This window comes from Hermetia illucens, chromosome 5, assembly GCF_905115235.1.
Source record: "Hermetia illucens chromosome 5, iHerIll2.2.curated.20191125, whole genome shotgun sequence".
Taxonomy (NCBI): Eukaryota; Metazoa; Arthropoda; class Insecta; order Diptera; family Stratiomyidae; genus Hermetia; species Hermetia illucens.
In genome coordinates this window covers 98,313,580-98,340,661 of record NC_051853.1, presented here as the reverse complement: position 1 = coordinate 98,340,661, position 27,082 = coordinate 98,313,580, and the positions used below count along the sequence as shown (strand labels likewise).

Here is a 27,082-nt window from a genome sequence, read left to right as displayed (position 1 = left end):
AAAAAGTACAGGCTATCACTTATATAGAAAAGTTTGTGTCCTGGTAATTAATAATTTAATATTTTATTTATATTATAAAAAGAATTCCTAATTAAAGTCAATATACAGGGACTAACCACGAACTCCATCGAAAGAAGAAGTGACTTCACAGGCAGAAAAAGGTAGACTAGGAAAGCCAACAAATCTGTAAACTAGAGGAGTAGAAGGACCAAACCGGCTAAAAGCAACAGTCTTATCAGCAAGGCAGCATCATGAAACCATATACACCTTGATACCTTTCCTGTAAAAGCAAAGAAGAAAATCCGCTTTCTGGCTGTATGGGAGCGTTTGGTTAAGAACTTTGATGAATTGCACATCAACCAAAATATCGGCACGCTAGGGATACAGGGAGAAACGATCCACGCACTACATCAGCTTGTTAGCTATAAGCCGCCAAGAACCCATGAAATTACAGCCGGACTAGTTAAATATAAAGTAAACCAAGGAGTGATCAAGATTTTGAACAGCGAATCAATGCCTGATAACCGGCAAAAAGTGATTATCTAAATAGCCCCGCACACCCAGATTATCGTGATAAGGCACTCCTCCTTAAACTTTTATTTTTTCTCCAGAATGAAATCAAATCGAAAATAGTCATTGATAGCGCAGGGATTACGTGATGTTTATCTGTTTCATTTCACAGTTAAGTGCAAGCATTACATTGAGCGTTTGACAAATCTCAAATGCACCAAGGATCTATATAATGTTCTTTGTGCCACTTACGTTATCACTTTAGGATAGATTCGGGAAACCGAAAGCTGGGCGCTTCAGGTATGAAAGGTTTTGTTTGCTTCTTCTGTGAGTATATTTAAGTGGAGTACCATTCCATTTGTACGTAGCCCGTTATGTATTTGCATTTAGAATGTCTGACTACCCACTTTAGTGTGATATTGGTATTTAGTTGCAGCAAATTTACAGGGGAGAGTCAACTTTGAGCTATTGTAACTTTGTTAGTAATAGTATGATTTTGATCAAACTTGGGGATAATATGCTTCATATTATAGTTTATACTACTGCCACTTTGGGATGCACTTAAGGGGGTTTCACTCAATTTCCACAAAAGTATGGCAATATACTATTAGTAAGTTAATTTGAACGGATAGCGATATGGAGAGTATTTTGAGGCCTGGATACCATATAGAGGCAGCTTTTAGATTTTTCGGATGGGTAGTTTCTGAGAATGGGTCCGTTAAAGAAATCATCACGTTCCACCCCTCCCAATCCCCGCCTTTTTAATGAATCTCAAAACTAAGACGGGCTTCGAAAAGTACTAATCATTTGATACCCCACATGACTACAGTCGGTGAAAAAAAATTTTACACCCTCCTTTTATATGGATGGGAACCCCCCCCCTACATTCAACCTAGAAGGACATAACTCACTGCATGTCCACAGTTCCCACCTTCTCACCAAATTTCGTGTCAATCAACATAGCCGTTTCTGAGAAAAGTTCTTGTGATAGACAGACAGACTAGATAGGCAGTATGGGTTCCGTAAAACCAGCTCAACCATTGATGCCATCTAAATGGTTACTGGCTTGGCCGAAAATGCAATTCATGGAACGGGTTGCACCAGCAAATATTGTGTGGTGGTCACCCTGGATGTGAGGAATGCATTCAACTCGGCAAATTGGAACCTTATACGAAAGTCTCTGGCGGCGATTGGTGTTCCCACCTACCTCGCCGCTATTATAGATGGCTATTTGCATGAGCGAACACTCTGGTATAATACCGATGATGGACCCAAGGAGTACGTTGTCTCCGCGGGTGTCCCACAGGGCTCTGTACTGGGCCCACTACTGTGGAACATCATGTAAAACGAGACTCTTAATCTTCTCTTTCCGGAGGAAGCCACGGTGGTGGGCTACGCCGATGATATAGCGTTGGTTGTGGTCACAAAGCATCTCGAGGATGCTGAGTTGTACTCAAGCGAAGCTATCAGTGTTGTTAAGGCTTGATTGGAGAACGCTGGACTGGCTCTCGCTGAGGAAAAGACGGAAGCGGTCCTCATCACTAAGCGCCGCAAAAGAAATTACGCCTGCATTAGAATCAGGAATCGTATCATCAGTTCCAAGCCTTCCGTCCCCACGTACTCGATGAGGGCGATCAGACCCGAGTTTTCAAGGGACTCATCTGAAATGGCTCTGCCACGAAGCCTCAGCGGAGGTTATCTGGTACCATGGGAACCGGGATGGCCCTCTGAGAGCATATGCCCCTGGAGAATTCCTGGAGGATGTGTTCTCGGCCCGGTTATTTGCGGTTGGGCCCCTGGTGGGAGTTTCATGGTGGTTGTGGTTATGCCTACATCGCGGGCAGAGCTCCTCGGTGCTCGAGCGTGGAGTTGCGCTGTACAACTCGGGTGTCGTTAGATAGGCCTCGCATCCACTGGTATAAATCCTGTGCTTGCACTCAGTATAAACCAGAACCGCTGTGCTTGCATGGCGGGGTTCTGATTGTGGTCCAAAAATCAATCCGTGTCCGAAGAGGACCGTGGGATTATGCCTTCACGGCAGGTACTTACGTTAAACCCCCCAGAACTGTCATCACTTCCAAGCCGGCCATCAAATATTTGGGGGTGATGATAGACGGAAAACTCAACTTTAAGCAGCACATAGAGTATACTTGCAAAAAAGCATCCACCACGAGTATGACTCTCGCAAGGGTGATGCCGAACGTGGGAGGACAGCGGCATATTTGCAGGCTGCTCATAGCCAGGATGGTGAGTTCTATCGTGCTGTATGCAGTCCCAGTTTGGGGAAACACGCTGCAGATTTTAGGCAATACATATAAACTGAGTACGGTTTACAGAAGAACATCCTTAGGGGTGTGTTCTGCCTTCAGGGCCGTCTCAGAATAATGCCGATTGACATCCTGGCAACCGAAATGATGAACATTTATAACACCACGTCTATCCCTTATCTCAGGTAAAAAGCCGAAAGAGAGAGATCCATAAGCAGATGGCAACAGCGATGGGACCAGACACTCTGGCGTGCCCAGGCCAGAGTCTTTTGAAGATTTCCACCACCTTAAAAAAAGGGCAGACAGACAGATGGACAGACAGACAGACATTGAACCGATTTTAATAAGGTTTTATTTTGCAAACAAAACCTTACAAACCTTAAAAACGTGTATTTTTTAGGTCCATTTGATCCGCTGCCTACATAACAAATAGTTAGCCTACATAACATAAAACTGCTGACGCAAACGCCGGAGATCCCAGGAAATCATCTACAAACGAAATAAAACCTTCCCTCTCTATCGCACCTATTGTAGACACCGAACCGTCCCACAATTTACAATTTCGTCAAAATGATCTCTGTTACAAGATTTTAACACATTGACAAAGTCAGTCACAACGGAACTCAAATTTATTTTCCTCCCGTGATTCACTACCACTTTGTATGGCTACAAATTTGGGGCACTTTTCACAAAGATCCGACCAAAGGAAGATAGAAAAGGGGAATCCCCCTGATCTAGAATTTATTCGGGGACCTGGATCAGAAGTATCAATGGAAACTGGCGATAATAGGAAGACGCGGATAATTTTCATGTTCGACCCAGATAACTTTCCGCCTTGCCCCGTTTTCCGTATAATTTTCACCCCCGGGCTCGGTTTGTCTCTCTACGGCCCTGCCATTGCAACTATATTTGGGCTTTGACCCCTGCCTTCACTTATTATCTTTTGAAAACGAGAGACTTGCACTCCATTTGGTGGATGCAGAGTCAGGATCTTTAAGCAAAAATTTTAGCTCTAGCCAAGTTTTGTTCTAACGTAGCATTTCGATGAGCATCCTTCACTTACAAGGTTATCGAAAAACTCAATAGTAATCACTCCTATTATTCTAGAAACAAGATACTATGGAAACCGCTATAGCTAGCAACTATCCACCCTATTTGGACAAAGATTTCTTTACAATATGTTTGCGTGAAGGGTTAAACAACCCAAATATTGAAATAGAAAATTTCAAAATCACTATGGGAACTAATCCAGGCGATAACTACACTAGTTTTATGTATCGCATCTACTTTAAATACAAGGGTACCGGAAATGGAAGCAAAGACTTGCAACTAATGGTAAAAAGTATGCCGACTGATGGAGATCGCGCCTTTCTTGCCGAAATCAACCTTCACAGGAAAGAAAAATCCGCTTATTTTGACCTCCTGCCTCAAGTACATCAACTTTTGAGACATTGCTGGATAGCACCAAGGTAATGACTGAAATACTAACCATCCCCTCTCAGGTTCTCCAATATTCATTTATATATGCTTACCAGGTGTTACTATGCAGTGGAAACTCCCGTTCAAACAATAGTATTCCAAGATCTAAAGGCTGAAGGATATTCGCTGGCCGACCGGGTACAAGGTCTGAATGAGATCCATTGCAAAATAGTTCTGAACAAGCTCGCGAAGTTTCATGCTGCTTCAATGCATGTCCTACAAAAGGTAAATGAATATTGTCCTTATTCAAATCTGAAATGTATAAAAACTGATTTTTTCCTTACCAATAGACTCCGAATCTTCAAGAGAAGTTCAAAGAAGGCTTTTGCTGTAGAGCCTCCGTTAATACAGAAGTATTTCAAATCTACTTCCGGAAGAACATAAAGAAAGCTGCTGAAATGGTCGCCGAAATGCCTGGATTTGAACATTTCGGGCCGCAACTGATGGTACTATTTAATAATTTTTCCGCCGTAGTGTTGTCAAGTATAGCATTGTGTGTTGAAGATACTAGGACAGTTAACCACGGTGATGTGTGGGTTAATAACATCATGTTCCGATATGATAATGGAGCACCAAATGACGCTCTTTTTGTAAGACCACTTTTCCTATCAGGATAATAGTCAGTTCAACTTTCATATCAAGTTTTCTTCCAGGTTGACTTCCAGGCAAGTTTTGTGAATAGTCCGGCATTCGATTTAAATTATTTTTTCATAACAAGCGCTCAATTGCCTATTTTGAAACGAAAAGAAGAGTTCATCGAAAAGTACTACTTTCCGATCTTTGAAGACACTCTTAAAAAGATAGGGGTTAAATCAGTGCCAGATATTAAACAAATCTTTTGTGAGATGCGACGACATGAGCTATTCAGCTTAATCAATCTCTTTGGGGCGTTTCCCCTGATTTCTTTAGAGTGGGAAGAATCAAAATCAAATTCATACGCTCAATTCGTAGATGAGTCGATAGCAAGCATAAAACGGAATGTCGGAATGTCCAGTAAAAGATATATTGAAACTTTGCAATATGCTTTAAAATATTATGAAAAATTAAATGTGTTCGAAAACGCAATAAAGGCAATAAAATGAAGTGATTATCAAAAAATAATGTTGTCTTTGTACTTTTCTGATTTCTACAAATTGTACATAACTCACCCTCATGAAATTTGAAAGACGTATTCTGTACGAAGTAGAATTTATGAGCAGGTCTAATTCCCATGACAAACAAGCACTGAAGATGGCCACTGAAACGGTATTCATTACTCTAAATTTCTATCGAATTTAATCATTACAGCAACCCAGAAGATCGCATATAAATCCAGAGATAAATAACATAAACAAATACCGCGTGACACGTGACCCGATCTTACTGTGTCCACATAAAGAACGATCAAATAGTAAACACGATGGTGAAGAAGACCTGTAAAAAAATCCTCTCGGAAACCAGAGGAGAAACCTGAAGTCAATCAGTAACCAAAACTCCAAGTCATGGTGTGACTACCGCGCGGAAGACAGAATGGTGGCAGTGGTTTTAGATGTGACCATGAATAGTAACGACCGCCAGTTTCAACAAGCCTTGCCTCGAAAAAAGGGGTTCTTCTGACCTTGACTTACCCTCCCCGGTTAAGCGAAGGCCTTGCCTTTGTCACCGTCAAAGCGCATTCGGGCAAACCACAACTACTGCGTTATGCCAAAACATCTGCGACTAAAGATAAAGCGAAATGGCAGCAGTTTCCAACGATCCCAACTTCTTAGCCAAGTTCTCATAGATTTCATATAGATATGCCATCCTGGTTTTTTTTTATTTTTCGGTTGGTTAAATCCTGAGAACAAGAGCTGTTTCACTCGTTAGGTCACACATTTTGACCCTCACTCCCCTATGTTCCACCCAGTATCAGATCAGCTGGGTCGGCTCGTCTTGATCGGTTGCGTTCTTTGCTCGATCAAAGTTTGGCACTAAATGGAGCCGCTAGACTCTTAAATTACCATCTTGCCTATCGTTGTTTCGGCCGTCCTTTTGGGCGTTTCCCATTGACTCCGATGTTCAGACAAATCTTAGCAACTGAATTCTGGTTAATACGAATTACACGAATATCACGATCGGTGCAACGGATGTCCTCATTTCGGATGTGATCATGTTATGTTACGCCACTGGTTCAACGCAACACCTTATTTCCATTATCGCGAGGAGCTGTTTGTGAAAAGTAAGCAAAACATTATCTGCAACGACGAATGTATAGGATGTTGCACGTTGAATGTTCCATGTGGCAGTGTCCATGGCAAGACAAAAGAGAAGTGCGAGAGGCCGCTTTGTTAATGGATCCGGAGCCGTTTTAACATTCCTGCCATATTTCAAACTTTGCTTTTCAGGCCACGGCTCAACAATGTAATCCTGCGTACAAAGTTTACCAGATAAGTTTACAAGGGGTCTTTCTCTATATCCAGAAGTATAATATAGAGAGGAGAATATTTCTCACTGTATTTTGCCATGAGAACCCGCTTAGCGTGACTGAAGAACTCTCTGAGCCACGGCGTGAGATCTCAGCGCGTAGATTCCCAAAGCTAAGATGCGAAGCCATCAGGTTCTGTCCTCGATTTTATTCATTTGATTGTTTCCCTCGACTTCTGTAGCAATGGCAGGTGGCATTGCTCCAAATGACGACGATGTTTATGGAAGTGGAGGATGAACAAATCCCTCCGTTGAAGTTTACTTGAAGTATTCCGTCATGGCTCGTCGGTCGGTAAGCAAAGTACAGTGTATATCCTATGTACCCGCCGTCTTGAATGTCCGATTTATTATAAGGATGTTTGTAACGGGTTTCTCAGACAATAGCGAACGATTACGTTACTACCCAATTCGCATTCTTATAAAGTCGCCACGTGTTTTACCGGCGGAAACTTATAATATGGGCGTTTCTACTCACAGACCTTTATTTGGACATCGTCATTACAAAGCCAATTATCTCGCTTATTGAACTGACGCCACAGCTTTTAGGGATATCGAATTGGTGGACCTCGGCCAAAACCGGGATGTCTGGAGTTCCTTATTAAGGTAAGCCTAGACCAGATACCGGTTGTTGCGCCGTTGATGGTGATGATTGAACTTTTTACCAGGCTTAGTGACTCCAAGGGTTGCATTGGCTGCTTTATGACATTTGTTGTCTCTTTCAAGAACCTTGCCCAAATGGGTCTGAATTTTGAAACGGGGGCAAGAAAAGTCACACTGAAAATAAACACCAACAAAATCAAGCTTCTCAGTCTAAAGGATCAATGCACCTTTCTTATCTGTATTAATGGATAGAATATGAAAGGTACCGGTCAAGTTATCTATTTTGAAAGTGTTGTTTGTCCCTGCCGACGGTGGCACCGAACTTGACGTCACCCGACCCAATAACAGTGCTAGATTCGCCTTCGCTACTTTGTCTAAAATCTACCCCGGCACCAGCATCAAGTTGAGGTTGGTACAATGTTCTCTCTATATCGTCAGCACCTGTTTCCACTGTGTCATCTGTGTACTTTAGCCTGAACGAACGAAGACGCACTGGCGTGGTGAAGCCCAATGCTCCATCTGCGCTCTGTGCTCCATTTCGGCCAGCCAAAATGCATTCAACTGTGCACAAGTATCGAAGAGGTAAGCGAGCATTTTCATTTTAAATAAACTAAAATTATTAATTATATGTGGTTGAGAAAAGTTTGATTGGGTTTGGAGAAAATGTTGGAAAGAAATTAATGACGTTTTAAAATGAATAATTAAAGAATAGTAATTTTAATATTGTGAAGTCGGGAAGGATTACAGGGAGTTGAAAGTAAAAAAAGGTAATGCTGCAACAATTTAATTAATTTTCAATAAACAAATTTCTTATGTAAGAATATTTGAGTGATTATTTACACCGTTTACGCCTAACTCGCAACGTTTATGTGTTAAGTATGACAACCTATTCACTTTAGTGTGATTCTGACGTTCAAAGTCTTCCACAAAAGAGACACCTTTAACCTATTATAACAAACAGTAAACCGATTTTAATAATTCGCATCGCTCGCGAAAATTAGTATTCGCAGAAATAAGAAGGCTTACAAATTAGAGACAACAAGGATAAGTGGTTCTATTTCCCGAGCTTAGTAGTTCTTTTTCTGTTTACGAGATATATCCCTATGCTTTTCCCCCATTTTTTACATATGTAGCTATATTCCCGTTTTTTCTATGAATAGGGTAGGTAAATGTGTCTGCTTCTTCCAGCTCGTTCGTGGTGAAAAGTGCGCAATCCTCGTTGCTTTCTGCGCTTTGGTTATCGACCCGAACAGAATAAGTAAAGCCCGCCTTCCACGTCCAGCCCGGCCTGTCAGTTATACCGAATGAATCCGCAACGTACCAGGTCGCCAGTTAAACTGAAAGCACCATCTACGTACCGGCGAACCGCAACGTCACTAGTTCAACTCTTGATTTTTGATCTATTTTTGCGTGTAAGCATTTACCAAAAGTACCCATAAAATTCTCGTTCACATCCATACAAGAAATCCTCGCTTACATCATCATCATCATCAACGGCGCAACAACCGGTATCCGGTCTAGGCCTGCCTTAATAAGGAACTCCAGACATCCCGGTTTTGCGCCGAGGTCCACCAATTCGATATCCCTAAAAGCTGTCTGGCGTCCTGGCCAACGCCATCGCTCCATCTTAGACAGGGTCTGCCTCGTCTTCTTTTTCTACCATAGATATTGCCCTTATAGACTTTCCGGGTGGGATCATTCTCATCCATACGGATTAAGTGACGCGCCCACCGTAACCTATTGAGTCGGAATTCATCCATAACCGGACGGTCATGGTATCGCTCATAGATTTCGTCATTGTGTAGGATACGGAATCATCCATCTTCATGTAGGGGGCCAAAAATTCTTCGGAGGATTCTTCTCTCGAACGCGGCCAAGAGTTCGCAATTTTTCTTGCTAAGAAGCCAAGTCTCCGAGGAATACATGAGGACTGGCAAGATCATAGTCTTGTACAGTAAGAGTTTTGACCTCACCATAGACGTTTCGAGCGGAACAGTCTTCATCAGCTGAAATAGGCTCTGTTGGCTGACAACAACCGTGCGCGGATTTCATCATCGTAGCTGTTATCGGTTATGATTTTCGACCCTAGATAGGAGAAATTGTCAACGGTGCTGACGTTGTTACCATATATTTTGTCTTGCCTTCATTGATGTGCAGCCCAAGATCTCGCGCTAATTACCGCCTGCTCGATCTGGATGAAGGCAATTTGTACGTCTCGGACATTGGTCAGGGTCAGCCTAGTCAGTCTTATTAATTTCGTCGGGATACCGAATTCTCTCATACCCGTGTACAGTTTTACCCTGGCTATGTTATCATAGGCGGCTTTAAAGTCGATGAATAGATGGTGCAAGATGGTCCAATAGTTTTTCCATCGCTTGCCGCAGGGGTGTGTTAAGTGGTGAAATCGAAATGTGTAAAAAGCTGAAACTGAGACAAAATATGAGCTCTATATCTCTCACTTATTTCGTATTCGGAGTGTGCAATGAGAGTTAAGATGTCTCCGACTCATTGATTATCAATGCGCAATCGGATGAAAACTATGTAATTACATAATTGTGTGGAAGAGGTTTAGTTAAACATGTAGAACGAGCATGGTAACACGCAATTAGTAGACGTACTAACTTGTTGCCATAGCTTGCAATCCCACACAAATGAGAAAATCGGGAATGGATCTTGACGGAGATCTTCCAATAATACATGCGTGTGGTGAATATGTGTGTGTGAAAACAGGTTTAGCTTGAAACCCTTCCATTTGTCCAGTTTTACGCTCTAAAGTAGATAAGAAAGGATCTCGATCAGAGATACGTTGAGGAGTGGTTAAAATAAGAGATTATAGAAGAAAGAAGATCTCGGTCGAATAGTTACGAGGCGAATAAGAAATAAAAGACAAATTGACGGACTTTTTTGTGTTTTAATATTTGAGCGTTTAAGTACTTTACAAGGTGTATAAGGCTTCATCCTGCTGACTTGTTGGTAAAACTTCCGCGCCTGGTGTAATTGCTCCCTGTACTTTTCTAGTTCACAGACTTGTTCGTTCTCCCAGGCTTCCTTTTCCGTCTGTGAAGTCGCTTCTCCGCTCGACGGAGTACGTGATAAGTCTCTGCGCGTGCCCGCGTTCTTTGAGAATGCAATTTACTCGGTATGCGGCATTCTTCCGTTCCGTTGCTAGCTTACATTCATCATCAAACCAGCCGTTCCGACTCCTTTTGCGGCTGTATGTTTGTGGCCGTATCAATGATAACGTTCTTCAGGTGGTTGTGAAGATCATTTGTTGATACTTCATCTCCAGGTCCTCTGTTGACTGTGGTTATTGCGGCATCCATTTCCCTCTTATAGGTGTTGCGGAGGGTTGTGCTGTGGATGGCTTCAGTGTTAACTCTCACCTGATTGTCAGAGAGGATTCTGGATGGTGTTGTTATACGAGCTCGGAACACCATGCCAACGAGATAGTGATCCGAGTCTATATTGGCCCCCCTATATGTTCTGAAATTCATCAAGGCTGAGAGATGGCGACGTTCGATCAACACGTGGTCAATTTGGTTGAACGTGGTCCCGTCTGGAGAGGCCCACGTATGTTTGTGGACCGCTTTCCGCGCAAACCAGGTACTTCCAATAACCATTTCGTGTGACCCTGCTAATTGAATAATCCGCAGTCCGTTATCATCTGTATTTTGGTGTAAGCTATGGGAGCCAACGTATCGCCTGAATACGGGCTCCTTTCTTACTTGGCTGTTAAAATCCCCAAGTATGATTTTAATATCATATCTGGGGCAGGCTTCGAGGGTTCGTTCTACTGCCTCGTAGAAGGTATCCTTCTCCGACTATGCAGTCTCCTCTGTAGGGGCGTGAACGTTAATGAGGCTTATATTTCTAAACTTGCCTCGTAAGCTGTTACATCAGCCCTATATTGGGACAGGGTATCGGCTAGCTGCTCATCAGCTTCATCTCTGTACAGGAAGCGCACATTCCATGAGAAAATGCGCAAATCGTTTTTCCGTTGTCGTCGTATAATCCGTCCAGTCCGAAGCTCCTGTTGTGGCTTCGTAACAAGTTGTTTTCCGTGTAGGGTTGTCAGCCCTATCCAACCCCCAACCTGGAGGACCAGTTGGTACAATTTGTCCCGTTTTTAGGCGCGGGAGACTCGCCTTCATCCTTCGCCGTCTGCAGCTTTTCGTTAAGAAAGAGCTCCCAGCGGTCACCACGTGAAGGTGGAGATAGGGTTTGATAGTAGAGTTTTTGGTGTTGGTTCAGCAGACATTTCCCAGGTTTTATGCTCCATCATGGGTACCAATCCAAATTTCGCTCTGGGACCTATACTACCCTTTGACCACTCGCTTACAGTCTAAACAAATATGTCTGGCCGGTTGGCCGAATCATTTTTCATTCGATCGCCGGTAGTTTGAAAAATCCAAACTGACAGGCCGGCTCCCACCCACATTACGGCCGTCGGTCTAATGCGGACTATTCAGGGGCACAATTCGATCCATCAGTTCGTCATTAAATGAGTAGCGTTTCTGCAGGGCCTCGACTTTTCCCATCCACCTTGTCAACTAGCTCCTGTCAACGGCGAGTTTTGCATTTTGTTTTTCCCACTGTGTAGTCTCCTTTTAGCTCATGTGTACCTTGCCAATGTGGTGCATGTCTCATGCGGCTGTTTAAACATTGTAACAAAGGACAGAACTTATGACACTCCCTCCGCGAGTCGGAAAATGCAGCCTCCACCAATACGTAGAAGGCTTGTCTTAGTCAAATACCCCAAAGCCACTGCAGGCTTGATGTTCATTTCTGCGACATTCCATGCGCAGAGAAAGCGCCGCGATGTGTACGCCCAGAGATAGCGTCGACCATTTCCGACGCCATGTATTGACGGGAGCTCGCTAGGAAAATTCGCTGCCTGTCAACCGACGACACCACTGATTTCGACGCAAAAGTCTCGTCAAAAATACTTCCTTCGCAGTCAGGGCACCGATACGTTACGTTGAGATGTTTAAAATTTCAACTCCCGTTCTCGCCGCCATTATCAGTTATTACCCTGGCATTGAAGTTAAAGTTACAATCCACAAAAGCTATGCTGTTTTTAAAGTCCACCTATATAGGTTTCATTTTCTCAGACCGCACTACAATCGGAGTGGAAGAAACTTTTGGATCACGGTACTGATAGCACTGTCATGAATATGGGTAGGGAAAATGACTTTAATGAGGAAGACAATATTCCATTTACTATTTCTAAGACAAGAAACACAAAATTGTTAAAATTTCTGGATCAGGTAAATCATGAATTTAACGAATGGTACAATACACAATGTAAGGATTTCTGATCCTTGTAGGAATAGAATGACGACAAAGTTAAATTCCGAGAGCGAAAAGTTGACGACACAGATCTCCCATGCTAACGGTTTGCTTAGCTGGATTAAGTAATACTATTTATCAGCACCCACAATTATTGCCATTCAAAATGTTAGAGTCAAAATCAAAGTAGTACAAAGCTATAAAAAAAGTAATCCAAAATAAATGATTTCTTCACTTCCTAATCTTTGTAATTTACTGTAAGATGCGTAATTAATCTAAAAAAAAAATGAAATGAAATGTGATCATGGATCTTATTTTTGTCATTATTAAGAACGCTATGAAATTAGAAATTAGTAGCTAGTACTGTATATACAAAATTATAAAACTGCCAAACTAGCAACCATATTTGTATTTTTATTCTCCTACTTCACAGCACTATTCTGTATGACTACTCGGAGCTGAATGAACAATACAGATGAGCCCACCTGAAGATTCATTACTAAAAAAATTTACCGTGGGTATTTTGCACATATTAGCTGGCAAGCGGATTAACCGGTTCGACTTCGGTCAAATTAAATTCGTAATTAGGAATCAACGGAGCGCAATCTAAGATTACATAGTAAAAGGTTGATGTTTCAAGCGACAGGTGCATTCTGGAGAACTCTGAGATTTAATTCGTTTCTTCAAGTCAGCTCGAAGCAATGGAAATTTAAATACTTACTTGCACCTCTGAAAAGTTTTAATTGATAATAATTAGTGTTGCTTTCCAAAAGTTTTAAAAATTTTATAGTGGTAAGTTATTAAATTAAAGAAACACTTCCTTTAATTACAAATAAGCTTCATAACAAGTTAACCAAGAAAGTGAAACGATCCCCTATTTATGTGTCTGTCAGCATATCAGATATAATTTACTTGGAAAAAGGTTAATTAATCGCATCCTTACGAAAATATGATGACTAAAAAACATTCTTTAGGAAACTGATCCAAGACTAAGAAACAGGGAGAGCCCCCGACAGAGGAGATCTTATTCTCAGAAACGATTAAACCAACGTATCTGGAAAAACACGGTGATAATTTTACACAGATCTCATGCTCTCCAGAATTCAAACTCAAATCAAGGCATTAGAAGTCTAAGTAATGGGAAATCTTCATAATTATGAATCATGATCTCCAGAAGTCAGTAGTTAGTTAGTGTCTATGATTAGTGATGAAATGCTACTAAAATTGCCTTTGTGAATATTTGATCACAATAAATTTAATCAGAACGGAGAATGTAATTTATTATGAAGATCTCTCACAAATAAAAAGTTACATTCCTTGATAAAATATCTATTTGCATACACACATTGTCATAAAACAAGTTACAATAGAGTGAAATAAAAGATTCTTATAACATGACGCGGAATGCTCTCAATGTAAGATTCTGCGCCTCCTCTGTTTGTTGCAGTATTTCCTCGGACTTCTTTAGCCACTTCGCTCTTCATTAGTTTCCAAACATTTTCACTTTGATTTATGTCAAAACCATCACCTAACCAATCCATCAAAGGGACCTTCTGTTCGTGCAAGTATGTTTTGCCGACTGTAGTGTGTGAAAAGGAGCTCCATCTTCAATAAAAAAGGATGGTTCCCCTTTTGAGCTTTGACAGCAGTCAACTTTGTACTGGTTAGGTTTCATTGTGTCTTTTTCAATGTAAAGGCATCTAGTGCTCTTACTATTTATGCCAAACTAGATTATTGTTTCTGTTCCCTAATGATGACAACGCACAAATTTAGGTTCATTACTGAAACGTGCAATTACCGATGGAACATGTTACCTGTAAAAATACAACAGATACTGAAATTTTTAAAAGGTAGTATCAGTCCTAGGGGGAAAACGTCGACTGCTACCCACGACGCAGCATAAAACCTGAAATACACTTGCTGAACCAACATCTATATCTCTACCATCAAACGCTATCTTCACCTCCACGCAGCAATCTCTGCGAGTTCTTTCTCAACAGGGATGCATCTTGCTTAGCGAATGCCAGAAGTGTAGCTGTTGCTTGGTGGTCTCAAACATCTGGATAGCCCCTGGGGACCACACAATCAGGCAGGGAGTCTTTGGTCTGCGGCCCAGTCAAGTAAGCGGTCTTGGACAAGAAACTACGGTAGAAGTTTAACATGCCCAACACTTTTCGGAAGCGGGAAGTCGACTGTAATAAATTCGATCTCTCAGGGTCGCCAAACAATAAGTTACGTTTCTTGATTACAGAAGAATGGTTGCTAAGAATAGAATGATGATAAATATCAAACCAGATATCTCTGCAGATACAGAGAATACCTACCTAATAAACCGGCTGGGCCGCAGATAGGATGGATAGGATGTCAAAGACATCTCAGATTTGCCGTTGTTTCTACGAAGGACCTTATGCTAATAATGCTTCGCAGCCAGCCCTGGTTCTTGATTATCTTGCCCGCAAGGAAGATTTCGCTAAGGACACAAAAGTCAAGGTCCAACTGCGAGGGTACAGAGATCTAAACTAAACAATTCTTTGTGAGATAATGAACATTTATTCAAATTTACATTTCTCTTTTATATATTATATTTGATTTAAACACTAAAACGATTAATCATACAATTTTATTGCATGGTCATCAATAACTTACTCCACTTTATTGCATATCCATCGACGAGTCGTCTGTAATCGGATTCTTGAACTCACTGGACCACCCCGAAAATTGGGTCAGTGAATATGATCAAATGCACGGGTGCAATATGCATGTGCCTAGGAAAATGCATACCCAACAACAAATACTTATTCCCAGCAACACGCGACAAATGCGACAAAAAGTGCACTAAATGCTCAGACACAGAGGAACGCACAACCAACACATCATTCAAATAGATGAAACAGAAGTGAAGGTTTCGCAGCATAGAGTGGATGAATCTCTGAAAACTGTCTGGCGTGCTGACCTACGCCATCGCACCACCTCAGGCAGGGTCTGCCTCGTCTTTTTTTTCTACCGTACATATTGCCCTTATAGACTTTCCGGGCTGAATCATCCCCATCCATACGGATTAAGTAACGCCCACCGTAACCTATTGAGCCGGATTGACGGTCTTGGTATCGCTCATAGTTTTCGTCATTATGTAGGCTATGGAGTCGTCCATCCTAATGTAGCGGACCAAAAATTCTCAGAGATTCTTCTCTCGAACGCGGCCAAGAGTTCACAATTTTTTTGCTAAGAACCCAGGTTTCCGAGAAATACATAAAGACTGGCAAGATCATAGTCTTGTACAGTAAGAGCGTAAGAGCGGAGAAATGTTCAACGGTCTTAAAGTTGTAGTCTCCTATCTTTATTGTTTTCGTTTGACCAGTGCGATTCGATGTTGTTCGTTCCTTGTTTTTTGGCGCTGTCCTTGCGACCATGTACTTCGTCTTGCCTTCATTAATGTGCAGCCCGGGTTACGCAAGGATGAAATTTAAGGGGAGTTCTCTAGTCAATTTCAAAAAGTGGGTAATACTATTAAATTTATTTGATCAAATATCGAAAAGGAATATTGATTATGTATTATTGAGACCTTTTATTTGAAACCACACACAAAAGAGTTCACATCCCCCTTTGCATGTATGGGAGGCCCCTTTTAAATTCCGCGGAAATTTATATCATTCATTCTATGCGTGGCATTTGGTAGTTCTCATATGTCCACAAAATTTCGTTTGAATCGGTGTAGCCATTTCGGAGAAAAGTGCGTGTAACAAGCAGACAGGCCGCTTTTCTCTTCTAGGATTCGCATCACAACTTACTGAGAGTGCATGCCTTGGTTCTGAATCCTAGTAACAAAAGTGCCTCAGCATGGTTGGTTCTAACCATTTTGACATCAGGACACAAGTTCCCAGCATGGCGGATCCAACATGAAAGATTATAGCTTCGCTATTCGCTATAAGCCACCAGAAACCCGTGGAATTACAACTGAACTAGTTAGGGGATCAAGTAAACCAGGAGGATCAAGATTTTGAACAGCGAATCAATGCCTGATAACCCGCAAAAATGATTATCTTGATATATTGAATGGCTAAATAGCCCCAGACGCCCAAATTATCGTGATAAGGCACTCCTCCTTAAACTTTAATCTTTTCTCCAGAATGAAATCAAATCAAAAAATGTCATTGATAACGCAGGAATTATGTGATGCTCATCTCTGAAATTCATTTCATAGTTAAGCGAAAGTATTGCATTGATTATTTAACGAATTTTAAATGTAACAAGAGTCAATATAATGTTCTTTGTGCCACGTTATCACTTTAGAATAAAAACAGATAAAAAGAATGTGTATTTTTTGAGTCCATGTCATCCGCTGCCTATATAACATAAAAGTGGTGACGCGAACGTCGGAGATCCCAGGAAGTCATCTACGGACGAAATAATAACTTCCCTTTCTGTCGCACCTATGGTCAAACCGTACATCCCACAATTTACAATTTCGACAAATTGATCTCTGTTATAAGATTTTAACACATTCACAAAGTTAATCGACTCTCCCCGCTTATTCACAATGGAGCTCAAATTTACTTTCCTCTCGTGATTCACTACATTCTGTAAGGTTACAAAGTTGGGACCCATTTCTCGTTTACACTCTTCACACAGGAAGTTTCAATGTAAACTGTGGATTATAGAAGGACCCGGATAATTCTCATGCTCGACCCAGATAATTTTCACCCTTGACCGCATTTTCCGTATAATTTTCACCCCCAGGCCTGGTTTGTCTCCCTACGGTCCTGCCGTTACAACTATGCTTGGGCCTTGACCCCTGTCTTCACCTGTTAGTTTTTTTAAAACGAGAGGTTCGTAGACTGAACAAAGAGGGAGTAACTTGCACTCCTTTTGGTCCGGCCGGACATCAAGTGGATGCAGAGTTAGGAGCAAAAATTTTAGCTCTAGGCAAGTTTTGATCTAAAGGTGAGAGAGAGAGGTGAGGCAGCATCTGACAAGTTGCTTCTGCCCTGGTACAAAGCCGTAAGCCCCTTCCACATCTTAATTTTTCATTATTATTGCATTTCGATGAGCATCCTTCACTTACAAGGTTATCGAAAAACCCACTGTTAATCACTCCTGTTATTCTAGAAACAACATACTATGGAAACCGCAATAGCTAGCAACTATCCACGCTATTTGGACAAAGATTTCTTCACAATATGTTTGCGTGAAGGTTTAAATAACCCAAATATTGAAATAGAAAATTTCAATATTACTATGGGAACTAATCCAGGTGACAACTACACTAGTTTCATGTATCGCGTCTATATTAAATACAAGGATACCGGAAGTGGAAGCAAAAACTTGCAGTTGATGGTAAAAAGTATGCCGACAGACGGAGATCGTGGCTTTTTTGCCGACATCAGCCTTCACATGAAAGAAAAATTCGCTTATTTTGACCTCCTACCTCAAGTACATCAACTTTTGAGACATTGCTGGGTAGCACCGAAGTAATATATGAGACACTGAATATCCTTTATTAGGTTCTCTAATCGTGATCTACACACTTACTAGATGTTACTATGCCGTGGAAGCTCCTGTCCAAACAATCGTATTCAAAGACCTGAAGCCTGAAGGATATTCGCTAGCCGACCGAGTACAGGGACTGGATGAGACTCATTGCAAGATAGTTCTGAACAAGCTCGCGAAGTTTCATGCTGCTTCAACACATGTCCTACAAAAGGTAAACGCAAATTGTCCTTACTCAAATCTGAAAAGTATTCAACTTGAGTTTTCCGTTAATTACAGGACCCAGACCTAGAGGAGAAGTTCAAAGAAGGTTTCTACTGCACAGCCTCCGTCGATACTGAAATATTTCAAATCTATTTCCGGAAGAACTTAAAGAAAGCTGCTGAAATTGTCTCCAATATGCCTGGATTTGAATATTTTGGACCGCAACTGATGGCATTATTTGACAATTTTCCCGCTATAGTGTTATCGAGTGTTGCATTGTGTGTTGAAGATATTAGGGCAGTTATCCACGGTGATGTCTGGGTTAACAACATCATGTTCCGATATGATGCCGGAGTACCTAATGACGCTCTTTTTGTAAGACTACTTTTTCTTTCAGGGTAATCGTCAGTTCCAGAACCATATCAACTTTTCTTCCAGGTTGACTTTCAAGGAAGCTTTGTGAACAGTCCGGCATTGGATTTAAATTATTTTTTCGTCACAAGCGCTAAATTGCCTATTTTGAAGCGAAAGGAGGAATTTATCGAAAAGTACTACTTCCCGGTCTTTGAAGATACTCTAAAAAGAATAGGGTTTAAGCCATTGCCAACTCTAGAGCAAATCCTTGGTGAGATGCGTCGACATGAGCTATTCAGCTTAATCAATCTTTTCGGGGTATTTCCTTTGATCTCTTTGGAGTGGGAAGAATCAAAATCCAATTCCCACGCTCAATTCGTAGATGAATCGATAGCGAACGTAAAAAGAAACGTTGGAATGTCCAGCGAAAGATTTATTGAAACTATGCAATATGCTCTAAAATATTATGAAAAATTGAATGTGTTTGAAAATGCAATGAGGGCAATAAAATGAACTTTATATCTTTCAAATGGCGTGCTTGTTTTTGGATGATTTCTATGTATCAGGCAAAACTTATCGTTCCCAATTATGTGGTGCCCGTTAAAAACAATGATGGGAAGAACACTTTTTTTGTTGAAGACTTCATTCCGGTTGTAGCACTCCAGAATCTAGCAACCTACCAACGACAGCCAAGTCGTCCAAGTCAACAGAAAATAAATAACTCAAGGAAATTGAAGGTGATATGCAGCACGTTACACGCTTATAAAGGGAGTCGACAACCATCTTAGATCCGTTGACCCTGCAATTCTCAGTGAACTATGGAGCCATAGCTACAACATAAAACTTACTGAAAAAGCGAAAGCGCTCCTGCTTCAGATATAAGAGGTTTTGTGCGTTTCTTTTATAAAAATATGTGTGAACATTTGTCCCATTGGTACGTAGCACTTAATATATGCATATATTATGTGAGAATATCCACTTACGCGTGATACTGACATTCAAAATCTTGAATTTGCACAGAAGCGACAACTTTGATCTATTATAACTTTGTTAGTGATTGTACGATTTCCACCAAACTTGGTAGGATCATGCTTTATATTATAGCCTACATTTCGTAGTGCTTAGATGAACTTAATGGGGTTTCCCAGCCTATTACTAACAATTAAAGTAATATATTATTATTAACTTTATTTGAACAGACGTCGGTATGGATGATATTTTGGAGCCTAGGCACCATACAATGACCACCTCTTAATTTTTTTCAGATTTTTCGGCCTCCCACACTCCCCATCTGACCAACAAAACCTTTCATTTGATATCCCACACGACTATATTTGGTAAAAAAAATTATACCCTCCTTCTATATGTATGGGCGGCCCTCCCTTAAACTCAGGCGCGTCCTTTCGTGCGTACTGATACATATTCGAAAGTGGTGTAGGTGGGTAGGTGGGAGAAAAATGCCCACCTGTGGTTAAAAATTGGTATGGGAAAGACACCGAGAATAATAAACCAATATGGACGAAGAGGCAAGGTGCATAGACTCACAGTGCAGGGGCTCGGAACCCCAGTACCGGTAGCTTTCAGGAGTAGGCAAGCATGCTCCCGGTCGTCGATATCCCAAGACTACAGCGCCTCGGTGTTGGACATCTTGGCCATCGTGGCATCCAATGCTACAAGCAGACAAGGAAGTGTTTAAACAGAGCACATCGTTCCCTAGAACATCCATAGCAAACGCGCAGAAGTATGTGTCCAAGGGAGAACCACAGTTACACCAACCGCTTCCGAACGTAAAGAGCTAGAGGCAGCTCCCCCAATATCCAAGGCGGAAAAGAACTTGGACCACAGGAACCCCGTTAATGCCAAAAAATGTGCGAAATTCTTTTCGCACATTTGAATGAAGGCTTTGGAACAGAAGTTCTGTGGCACGGCAGGATTCGCAGCGTTCGAAATTTATTTCGAATGTTGCGAATGCGAACAAATACATGGCGCGGAACTTTCCACTTTGTAGAGCTCGCCACGGGAGTGGAGGACTAGCGAGGAAAGTGTGCCATGAAAACCACATGGAGACGGATCGTTCTTTTCTGCCTCTAACCTTGCGATAGTCGGTTGTCTTGCGGTGCAGTTTTTGATAATTTAAACTCTTTCGTTGCAATTAGTGGATTTTTCATCCGTAATTAATTTAAACTCTTTCGTTTCAATTAATGGAGTTTTAGTTTGTGCATAGAGAGTATCGACATGTATAAATAATTCTGATCAAGTATTTACGGTTGTTTTCGCATCCATTATTTTGGGCAATTTCAAAGCCAGCAATCTGCGCTCAATACAAAGTTAGCTAAAGTCCCATCTGGAGGAGTCATCCTTCATTCTGTTTGGGACGAAAATTGTTGAGTTTTCGGAATTCATCATAAATAAACACAACGTGCACCAAGCAATCAAGCATATGGTGAGAGCCATCAAGGTCTTAAATAACAAATCGCAGAAAGATGAGAAAAACTCTAAGGAGAACCCTAAAATTACTCCTTCGACGGTAGCACCCAACGGTAGACTCGCGGATGGGCAAAGGAAAAAGAGGGTGCGTGCAAAGGAAGACGAACATCCAGGAAATCAGCAGGCTCCCCAAAAACAAAAGAGCCGTATCACCCGTTTTGAAGAAAGGGCCTAAAACCTCGGTAGGGAGGAAAATAATGCCTAAAGCACCAAGGGAGCCGAAGTCTCCAAAGGTGCACGACAGTTGGAGTAAGGTTGGACCAAAGAAGCCAAAAAAAATAAGAAGAAGAGAATGAGGATCCGTCCCGAGGCGATCGTCATTTCAAGCACGAGTGGTATGTCCGATGCAGACATACTAAGAAGAGTGACAGCTGACCCTGATCTCGAAGACTTCGGGGGGAATTTAGCAGGACCCGGAAGACCCAAAAGGGACGGAAGGACAATTATATCCAAATTCCGAATGCATCATCCAAAATTTACCGTGGATCGGATGAACCTTGCTCGTGACATCGGAAGTAGGGGCATGGTTGACGTGGCAGATTGTGGGCTGACTCCACTTAATTTGAAGGATCCACCTTTCAATCCTCTCAGTAGGGTGAAGTCGGACCAAGAGCGGATCGATGAATGGAATTCGAAGGCATTGCACTGTAAACGCGTGAATTATCTTTGGCAGCCATTTGTCGATTTGCATTTGTCGAACAGATGGTTGTGTGCTGGGGAGCTGTTTGCTGAGAGGGAGGGATTCATGTGTGCCATTCAGGAAGAGGTGGTCGCCATCCGACCTTATAAAAAGCTCATCATGAAAGAACGGGTGGAGAACAACCGGTTCAGAATTGTAGTTCGGCGTTAGAGACATTAGACCATCTCATTTCTGGCTGCACTGTTATGGCACCGGTGCAATACATCACCAGGCATAACGCTGTATGTAAGGTGATCCATCAAAACCTTGCATACAAGCATTGGCTGATCACGAGAACATGTCCGGTTTACGGATATGCGCCGCAAGCAGTACTTGATAGTTCTGTTTACAGCATGTATTGGGACCGCAAAGTTCTAACTGATCGGCACATTCCACACAACAAGCGTGAAGTGCTATTAATTGACAAGGCGGGTCGCTCCCCGTATATTATTGATGTTACTATCCCCCATAATAGCAACATCGAACGGAAATAAGTGGAGAAGAAGGTTAACTATGAGCCACTTGCTCGGGAAATCAAAGAAATTTGCGCCTCGAGTGGATAGTTGTAGTTCCCATAATATTGTCAGCTACAGGTATTCTACTTAAATCCCTCACGGCTTTCCTTTGTGTCCTGGAACTTTTACACAGTCTGGTTCAGACCATGCAGAAGCACACCATTCTGCATACGTGCTCGATGTTGCGGTGAGCTCTCGACGGATTCTCCAATTAACCGTCGCCACCACCACCAGCGTCCCTTTACTTTTTAAGTAGGTAGGATCGTCCTACATACCTAATAAGTATTAGGTAAAATCTGGCATCTTCCAAGATTGTGACATCTCGGAAGAAAATAATTCGCGTAAATTTCACAGCCCTGAAGATCATCATCACCAACGGGACAACAACCGGTTTCCAGTCTAGCCCTGCCTTAATAAGGAACTCCAGACATCCCGGTTTTGCGCTGAGGTCCACTAATTCAATATCCCTAAAAGCTACCTGGCGTCCCGACCTACCCCATCGTCCCATCTCAAGCAGAGTCCGCCTCGTTTTCTTTTTCTACCATAGATATTGCCCTTATAGACTTTCCGGGTGGGATCATCCTCATCCGTACGGATTAAGCGACCCGCCCACCCTGACGGTCGGAGTAACGCTCATAGATTTCATCGTTATGGAGGTTACGGAATCGTCCATCCTCATGTAAGGGGCAAAAAATGCTTCGGAGGATTTTTCTCTGGAATCCGGCCAAGAGTTTTCTTGCTAAGAACCCAAGTCTCTGAGGACTGGCAAGATCATTGTCTTGTACAGTAAGAGCTTTGACCCTATGGTGAGCCATTTCGAGCGGAACAGTTTTTGTACGCTGAAATAGGCTCTCTTCTCTCTCTCAAAATTGTAGTCCCCTATCTTTATTCTTCACGTTTGACCAGCGGGGTTTGATGCTGTTGTTTGGTTGGTTTTTGGTGCTGACGTTGCCACCATGTCTTGGCTTCATTGATGTGCCGCCCAAGATCTCGCATCGCCTGCTCGATCTGGATGAAGGCAGTTTGTACATCTCGGATCGTTCTTCCCATGAGGTCGATATCGTCAGCATAGGCCAGTAGTTGAGTGGACTTAAAGATCGTACCCTTCGCATTTACCTCAGCATCACGGATCACTTTCTCCAGGGCCAGGTTAAAGACGACGCATGGTAGGGCATCCCCTTGTCGTAGACCGGTGTTGATGTTGAATGGTCTTGAGAGTGATCCTGCTGCTTTTATCTGGCCTCGCACATTGCTCAGGGTCAGCCTAGTCAGTCTTATTAATTTCGTCGGGATACCGAATTCTCTCATGGCCGTGTATAGTTTTACCCTAGCTATGCTATCATAGGCGGCTTTAAAGTCGATGAACAGATGGTGCAACTGTTGTCCATATTCCAACAGTTTTTCCATCGCTTGCCGCAGAGAGAAAATCTGATTTGTTGCTGATTTGCCTGGAGTGAAGCCTCCTTGGTATGGGCCAATGATGTTCTGGGCGTATGGGGCTATCCGGCCTAGCAAGATAGTGGAGAATATCTTATAGATGGTACCCAGCAGAGTGATACCTGTATAATTGCACTCTGCGATATCTCCCTTCTTATGTATGAGACAGATAATGCCTCTTTGTCAGTCGTCAGGCATTGATTCGCTATCCCACACCTTGAACATAAGTGGATGAGCCGCTTGGTGTAACTAGTCGCCTCCATATTTAACCAATTTGGCTGTAATTCGATGACTGTTTCTTCTATACTTGGTTGTGGCAATATTTGTCCGTCGTCTTGAATTGGCGGGACCTCCAACTCGCTGATGTTCTAGTTGTTCAGTAGTTCATCAAAGTACTCAATCCATTGTTCCAAAACACCCATTCTGTCGAAAATCAGATTTCCCTTTTTGTCTGGGTAGGATGAGCATCGAGGTGTGTAAGGTTTCATCCTGCTGACTTATTGGTACAACTTGCGCACCAGGTGCGGTTGCTGCCTGCACTTTTCCAGTCCACAGACCTGTTGGTTCTCCCAGGCTTCCTTTTTCCGTCTGTGAAATCGCTTCTCCCCTCGCCGGAGTTCGTGATAAGTCTCCGCGCGTGCCCGCGTCCTTTGAAAATGCAACATTACTCGGTATGCAGCATTCTTCCGTTCCGTTGCTAGCTTACATTCATCGTCAAACCAGCCATTCTGACTCTTTTTGCAACTGGGGCCAAGTAACTTCTTGACCATGTCAAGGATAACGTTTTTCAGGTGATTGTGAAGATCATTTGTTGATGATTCATCTCCAGGATCTCTGTTGACTGCAATTATTGCAACATCCATTTCCCCCTTATCGGCGGATAGATTTACATAAGAACTAAAGAAATATTTTTTCATTCAATCTCAGAAAGTTGGTAATTTACTGTTAGTAAGTTTGTTTGAGCAGATATAGCAAAGCAACATGTTTTGAAGCCTAGATCATATAAGCGTATCACTTTGGATGCATGTCCACCTTCCAAGGCAGAGGACTAGGCGGATTAATGGACACTGCACCCACAGTTACCAGGAAACCATCTTTCTCGACATCAGAAACGAGGAAGGTGACAGTGAAGTGTGCAACAGAAGTGGAAAAACCAAGATGGTTCACTGGAGCTTTCGAGGAAGAGGCATTCCTCGCGGCCTTAGAAGCAGGTCACGACCCGAAGAGAATGGCGCTGGAAAAAATGAGCCAGTTATATCAGCAGGTAACTGAGGCATGCGATTCTACAATGCCGCGACGGGAGTTCCATCACAGTAGGAAATCAAACTACGGGTGGAATCAAGAAATCTCGTTATTGAGCAAGGAGGCTTTGCCAAAGGGCAGAGGAAAGCCAGAACCTCGGCAATCGGAGAAAGAATACCGCGATGTTCAAAGTGGCCCTAAGAAAGCAATTCGGAAAAGTAAGTAGAACTGCTACAAACAGTTTAGCCTTGAGAAAAATAAGATTCGTGGACAAAAATCACCCCAAGCCACGCGCCTGCGACTCTTGTTCAAAATAATCGCAATTCTTTTCAACAGAACATCTCCTCAATTCCCGGGGTGACCGAGGAGGAACTACGGAGATCTGTGGACTAATTAGAAATAATAAGGCTCCGGAATTGAACGGGATTCCGAACTAGGGATTCCGGCTGCTAAAAACAAGCCCTCCTGGTTCATACCCGTAAGTACATTCTAAGTGTTTTCCATCTAGTGGAAAAGACAGAGATTGGTTCTGCTATCGAAGCCCCAACAACCACCTTGAATACACTCTCCACATCTGTCTTTTAGGCACTAAAGAAAAGATGTTGGAGAGGGTAATATACAACAGGCTGCTTTCATTCTTCGAGCTAGCGGGTGGTCTATCAGAGCGGCAGTATGGGTTTCGCAGAACGGGGTCCACGGTCGATGCAATAGCAATCCAGCCGCCGCCGTCTTATCGCAGGGGTGGTGAAATCCATCCTGCTATACGCGACTCCTGTCTGAGCGTGCGCACTGGGTAACACAGTCAACCAGAGAAGGGTGTGCAGTGTAAATAGGAAGGTATCTGGTGGGGCAGTGTAAGTCATTACGTGGATGACTCCCTTGAATCTTCTAGTGAATGAGGCACACTGTCTCTACCGGAGAAGGAAGACGAATCCGGCTGAAGTGATTGCGGGCTGCCGAAAAGCCACTAGGAAGGCGCTGTATAGGAGATGGCAGCAACAATGGGATAATTCCGAAAAAGGCCGTTGGGCTCGAACACTGATCCCGTGTATTGAGAAATGAGTCGAGCAAAAACAGGAAGGAATTGAATTACCACCTAGCACAGTTCATTACGGGACACGGCGGATACTGGAAATACTTGCATCGCTTCGGATTAGATAAGTCCCAAGACTGTCCCGAATGCGCCGCTACACCCGAGGACCCGGGCCATGTTATGTTCCATTATCCGAGATTCGCGATTGAAAGCGAGAGGTTAAACGACGCCCTCAATGCAATTATTGGACCCCATAATTACGTGGAGGAGATGCTGAGGTCCGAAGCAAATTGAATTGCCATAAAAACTCCGCCATGCTATTAACATAGTATGCTGGTCCCAAGCCCAGGTAAAGAAGGAGGATTTGAGGCAGCGTACTCTGTACTATCCTCAGTAAAACAAAAATAAAATGCTGAGATCAGGGAAAGAGATCAATAGAGTATAGTTGGAGTTATTCTACTATGCTAAATCCTACCTGATCTCTCTTGGTGACAGGCCCCGCGACAGGTCGGCCAAGAAAATGCATAGAATGTCGTTACAAACATGATGATTGGATTAAGTCACAGGCCTCGGAGAAATGCTAAGGCGTCCACCTCAGTCGACGCGGTAGCACGGGCCCCGGTCCTGTGGAGAAATGGGCAAGGGTTCTTGACGCATGGACGGCGTCAGGACGTAAGTTAGTCCGCACACAACGAACAAAACAAATACGTGTCTGCACGCTAAATGTTGGTACCCTAACTGGAAAGACCGAGGAACTCGCAAGAGCCCTTCGGAAAAGGTGCATTGACATCTGCGCTCTGCAAGAAACCCGATGGTCTGGTTCCAAAAGCTGCGACATTGAACGCGAACGCGGTAAAAATGGCTACAAACTTCTCTATTTTTGTAACCCACACACTCAATATGGTGTTGGCATTGCCATCTCAGAGGGTTTCCGTGATGCCATTAAAGAAGTCGAACGATTTGATGATGGGCTGATGAAGCTCACCATTATATCAGCTGATCGCACTATTCACTTCTTCACCACGTATGCACCACAGACAGGCCGACCAGATGCCGA

At 42.7% G+C, this 27,082-nt stretch overlaps 1 protein-coding gene across 4 annotated transcripts in view; it reads left to right on the top strand.

The window, feature by feature from the left end:
* The window catches only part of LOC119657745, a 35,612-nt gene extending 16,455 nt beyond the window's left edge, over positions 1–19,157 (top strand). For 2 of the 4 annotated variants that reach the window (XM_038064791.1, XM_038064790.1), the window contains exons 2-5: positions 3,885–4,246; positions 4,313–4,481; positions 4,547–4,846; positions 18,717–19,157. In XM_038064791.1, coding sequence (XP_037920719.1) covers positions 3,897–4,246; positions 4,313–4,481; positions 4,547–4,846; positions 18,717–19,145 — 1,248 coding nt within the window. In that variant the 5' untranslated portion in view covers positions 3,885–3,896 and the 3' untranslated portion in view covers positions 19,146–19,157. Of the gene's footprint in view, positions 1–3,884; positions 4,247–4,312; positions 4,482–4,546; positions 4,847–13,204; positions 13,380–17,693; positions 18,056–18,119; positions 18,289–18,353; positions 18,654–18,716 lie in introns of those variants that run through there. The other 2 variants (XM_038064792.1, XM_038064793.1) reach the window with 2 other exon arrangements.
* The last annotated feature ends 7,925 nt before the right edge of the window (positions 19,158–27,082 follow it).